Source organism: Pinus tabuliformis, chromosome 2_1 (assembly GCF_031772625.1).
Source record: "Pinus tabuliformis cultivar Carrire ecotype Pingquan chromosome 2_1, CPIR1, whole genome shotgun sequence".
In the NCBI taxonomy this organism is placed as follows: domain Eukaryota; kingdom Viridiplantae; phylum Streptophyta; class Pinopsida; order Pinales; family Pinaceae; genus Pinus; species Pinus tabuliformis.
The window spans coordinates 545,929,866-545,934,918 of NC_142299.1; the positions used below are offsets into that span (position 1 = coordinate 545,929,866).

The 5,053-nt window shown below is 33.4% G+C and overlaps 1 protein-coding gene across 1 annotated transcript; it reads right to left on the minus strand.

Annotated features, from left to right (window-relative positions):
* Positions 1 to 3,858: 3,858 nt before the first annotated feature.
* Positions 3,859 to 4,512, minus strand: LOC149201486 (uncharacterized). Its single transcript, XM_089399748.1, has 2 exons — positions 4,210 to 4,512; positions 3,859 to 4,092 (listed from the first exon to the last, which is right to left on the minus strand). The coding sequence occupies exons 1-2, from the start codon at positions 4,366 to 4,368 to the stop codon at positions 3,931 to 3,933; spliced, it is 321 nt and encodes a 106-aa protein (XP_089255874.1). The 5' UTR covers positions 4,369 to 4,512; the 3' UTR covers positions 3,859 to 3,930.
* Between the last annotated feature and the right edge of the window lie 541 nt (positions 4,513 to 5,053).

Genomic DNA, 5,053 nt, shown 5'->3' on the forward strand with positions numbered 1-5,053 from the left:
TCAATACCAATCATATAATTGGAATCTATAATTCTGAAAGGGATTAACGTGTGAATTTCCAATAGAGGGTCTATCATTATTTATTTTTCTTATAATTAATAATTAAATAGAGAAGAAATTTTGAAAATTATTATAATGTTTTTATATAATAATAGACAAAGTTGTGAATTCGGGAGAGGAAGGTTCAGAGAGGGGTTCGGTCTACAATCTGAATATTGTCACAAACTCTGGCGGAGGGCAGTGCCCTGTTCTCAGAGCTTCGGAGGCGTGGGCTTGCCTTGGCCCAACAAACAAGGCACACAGGGACAAGAGGTGCAGATCTCTGGATCTAAAAATGTAGGAAAATATGAGCTAAGCAAGAAGAAAAAGGCCGATGGGCAAACCAAGGAAACCAAAAGTCAAAAATAGACAAATGGAATTAAGATTCTGGAAGGAAAAGACAACAAGAACCCCAGTCCCGAGAAGGAACCACAACGAACAGAAGGAAAAACAAAAAAACTATGGGAACTGAGGCCCTGCCCTAGCATGGCCCAAATCTAAAGGGATCTGCCACAAAGACAAGAAAACAGGAGGACCTGGGGCTCTGCAATCCCAAAAAGACAGAGATTCTGCGGGTTGTTATCACCGACCCTGAAATGCAAGCTTATAGAGACCATATGTCAATACATGTAGTGATCTGTAAGTTCATGGGCTTTTGGCCTACGAAAAAAGTCCTCTGTTTCTGGATCAAGGAACAATGGAAGCCTAAGGGAGATGTCAGGTTACACCTGGGGGCCAAAGGGTTCTTCACTATTGTCTTTGCGAACCTGGAAGACATCGATCACATTTTTGATGGAGGACTATATTTCTATGCCAAAATAGAATCCCAATCAAGGAATTACAAATATTATTATTAATGATATTATTGACATTTCTTTTTGTAAGCTTAGCAGGACTACATCTTCATCATGTCCAATATATCATCCTAATCGAGACAGGGAATTAAACTATTAACTTCACATCAAAGAATACGTTAACATAGCACCCAATCAGACTTATGAACAATAATAATATTAATATTAATATCAAAAACATTATTAATATTATTAATAATATAACTAAATATTGAAAATAATTTTATAATATTAAAGTAAAAATTAATAATACAAGAATAATATAATATCAAATTTATTTTAATATTAACCATTATTTTAAACCTAAAATAAATAATACATCAAATAAAATCTTAATATTTCACCATTTAGCATTAAGACCTAAACCTTGATGCAAGAAAACCCTCTTATTATTTCCACTTCTTCAACAACAAACCACATAAAGAAGCCACCAAATAACCGCATTTAACCACTTAAAACCTTAATGCAAGGAAAACCCTAATGGTAGCTTTTCTCCGCATTTCTTCAACAACGAAACCTCATAAGGCGGCCAACAAATAACCACATTTAATCACAATCACATTTAATTATTTTTATTGCGTTTATCCATGCCCATGCCTAACCACTAACCCTAGTAGAGAAAGATGCGAATCGAATACGTTTGATAAGGAAAGGTTGGAGTAAAAAAGGTTGAATACAACTACGGAAAAATGAGTCAAAGAGACAAAAGAAAGGAAGCAAATTGATGAAATAAAGTAAAAAAAAATGAGTGAAAGAGACAAAAGAAAGGAAGCAAATTGATGAAATAAAGTAAAAATAAAGGTTAGAACGTGCGAGTTACTCAAGTGCTTTTATTTCGCAATCATGGTAGCATAAACAATTGGTTATAATGTAATTAGATATAAAAAAATAACACTTATATATAATTTAAAGGAAAGGTTACTAAATCTGACAATTTTAATATTAATATTAAAAAATATCTCATTTAATTTTTTATAACATATTTAAATTATATATATTATTTAAAATATAATTAATTTACAAATTTCTTAACATGAAAATTTATATATATTTAATATTTAAATTATAATTATAATTATTTATTTTTTCCAATATAAATTTATCAAACATATTAAAAAAAATTATATGTTTATAAATTGTACTTGTATTGAAATCTAAATCTCTATGAATTGTGTTTCTTTAATAAGTTTTTTTCTGCGAGATTTACGTGTGTATTGATTTTGAAAAGACAAAATGAAGAAATTAAATTTCACAAAAAAGAAGTTGCAATAGTGAAATTCAACAACCCTTGTTAAATCTAGAAGTAAGCTTCAACATTAATTATTACATATCAAGAATATTGTCAATCAATTCAACAACCCATGTTAAATCCATAAGCAAGCTTCAACATTAGTTATTTCTTATCAAGAGTATAGTCAATCCATAACCACATACGATTATCAAATAAGTTATTAGTTATGGAATATGATTACAAAGGCACTGGCTCCAATTCTTCATTTATTTCTAGCTACATTGTACGCATCTAGATATTTGTAGTCTTGAGCTCTAGTGATGGCAAAAAGCAAGCTTCTTGGATGAGTGATCAAGGTTTATTTTTTTGATTAAGTGATAAGTGGTTAGTGAGTTTATTGGAGTATTAATTATACTTATTGTCTTATCCAAATAAGTTGATGTAATTCCTTGCTTCTAGTCATGTCGAGGTTGATGTAATTCCCTATTTCCTATTGTGGGTGATTTGCAAGCCAATTATATTTCACAACTTATTTTATGTGCAACATCAAAAATCAAATTATTCTACAAGCTGAGGCTCTTAGGCTAACACATTATTTAAAATGAAGCAAATACATGTGATGGATTAGAATGGAGAGACAATTTCTAAAAAAAACATCATTTCCTAAGTTAAAGAAAATTGGCACAATTATTAAAAAAAATTAACAATGACACAAAACCTTACCAGGAATATTATAATTGTTAAAAAAAATAAATGAAGAATGACACAAAACCTTACCAATAGCACAATCTAAAATCATTCCATTGTTGTTATAAAATCCAAAAATTTGCGAGAATCATTTCATTGTTGTCAACATAATCATTCCATTGGTACCACTGGATCTTACCGAAAGTTCCACCACTTAGCAGAAGTTCCACCACTCTCAGTCCCAAGCAAAAGCTCTTCTCAAACCCTCGCCATAAATGCTAAAATTACCTAGGCTAAAAAACCTAATATTCTCTACCCAAATCCCAAATCTAACTCCAAGAAGCTAAACATCTAAAGGGAGAATTGAAGTTGAAATACAATAGTGAATTAAGGGCTCTGATGATGGGCCATAAATGGGGTATAGATTTTTTGGATTTTTTTATTCCAAGAGTGGAGGAGAACGAGAATGAGAGGGCATTTTAGTAGTCCACATTCCTAAGGGCTAAGCCACTTGTCATGGGAAAGTGGGGAATGTGAATGAACATCTAGGCATTTGATAAATAACCAAACATTTTATAACGGCATTTGCAAAATAAAATTTGGAAGATATATACTTTTTATAAAATATTTTTTTGAATGTAATGGAATGTAATTTCATCAACATACATGTATAGTCAATTATAAAAGACACAATCCATTTTTAATTATAAATGCATTTAGATAAAACAAAAACAATTTTTCCCAACTCGGAAGATATTAAGAAGTATCTTTCATTCCCAATGGTATAATTAGGTTGACTAATATGTTAAATCAGTCTTTTAAGGTATGAAAATTTGTCTTTTTAAGGTATGACAATTTTGGAGGTATGGAATTGATTGATTTCGGAATTTTGGAGGTATGGAATTGGAATAGAGGTGTTGGTGGACTGAGAATCACCATACAAATATTAATAACAATAACAGCATCACAATACTATTAAGTATTTACGTTAAAATGCTTGTTAGGATCATAAAGAGATACAATGAACGAATGAAGCTGAAGCCAGTGTCAACATGACGGATGACTTTTTCAGCGAAAGAATGAAAACTGTTTTAAAGCATAGGTACGGGGCGCAGGTGGCTAGAAATGATGATCTTTCACTTCCTTTTTGGCTGCCTTCTTTTTGTGATGCTCGTGGAAGGCATAGCCCCCAGCTCCCACTGCAGCTGTTGCTGCAATCTCCTCCTCAATCTTGTGCCTGTGCGCGTTCTCTGGATCCTTCTTTGCTTTATGTTTCTCGTACTGCATACCCAATGAGAGAATTAGTAATCCTATAATTGTATAGGTAAACTCTATAAACCTGATTTAGTTTATCAACTTACTAAAAATTACAGAATAAGAGAGATATATATATAGTACCAGTGCAAACGTTCCAGCAGCGACTGCTCCCAGTTCACCTAAATGCTCCATTCGCTTATGGTGCTTCTCCTCCTTCATCGCTTTCTCGTACGGCGTCGCCTCCGAGTTGGCGTTCTGGTTCTTGTGATGGTGGAAGTGATGGTGTTTATTCTCAGACATGCTTTCCGAAATTGATTTCAATTACAACGGTTTGAAAGGAAATTCGAAAACCACTTATATACCCTTACAATAATCAAATCTGTAGATCCCAATGCAATGTAAGGAAATGCAGACAATGACTTTTACCCGCTGACAATACTCAAATTCCTGAGCAGATTAGATTACATGAATGAATGGTAGGGAATTAGTCCGGTATATATATAGCCAGAGTTGAATATTAAACACGGTATACCGCGTGGAAACAGCGTTCACGCGTGCACGGTTTCCAAACGGCCGGTGTGCCTGCATGGTCTCTCCTTATCCAATAGAGAAGACTGACGAGGAAGGTGTGTTTGATCGGAGGTGCGCTAATTTGACATCGTTAACCGAATGGACAACGCGTTCGTGCAGCTTCCAGAGTGGCTGCGGCGACCACATAGAAACGAATATTAATAATTAATAAACTTAAATCACGCTTATAACAGGTCTACGCGGGGCCGTTACATTGATTTTATTAACGTCATGCATAACCGCGAGTTAACTGAATCGGAATCAGACTAATGGTTCATGGTACACAGAGTAAAGCTTTTTAGGTAAACATGGTTTAAGATAGATCGATAAAGTGCAACATAGTGATTAAAACCATGGGAAACTAAACACACGTTATTTAGCAGCGTAATCATGATTTAGAAATGCTCATGGACAA

Coding starts and splice junctions, on each gene's coding strand:
- LOC149201486 (XM_089399748.1), bottom strand. CDS start 4,368: ATGTCTGAGAATAAACACCATCACTTCCACCATCACAAGAACCAGAAC. Junction 4,093..4,209: donor CTGCTGGAACGTTTGCACTG/GTACTATATATA, acceptor TTGGGTATGCAG/TACGAGAAACATAAAGCAAA.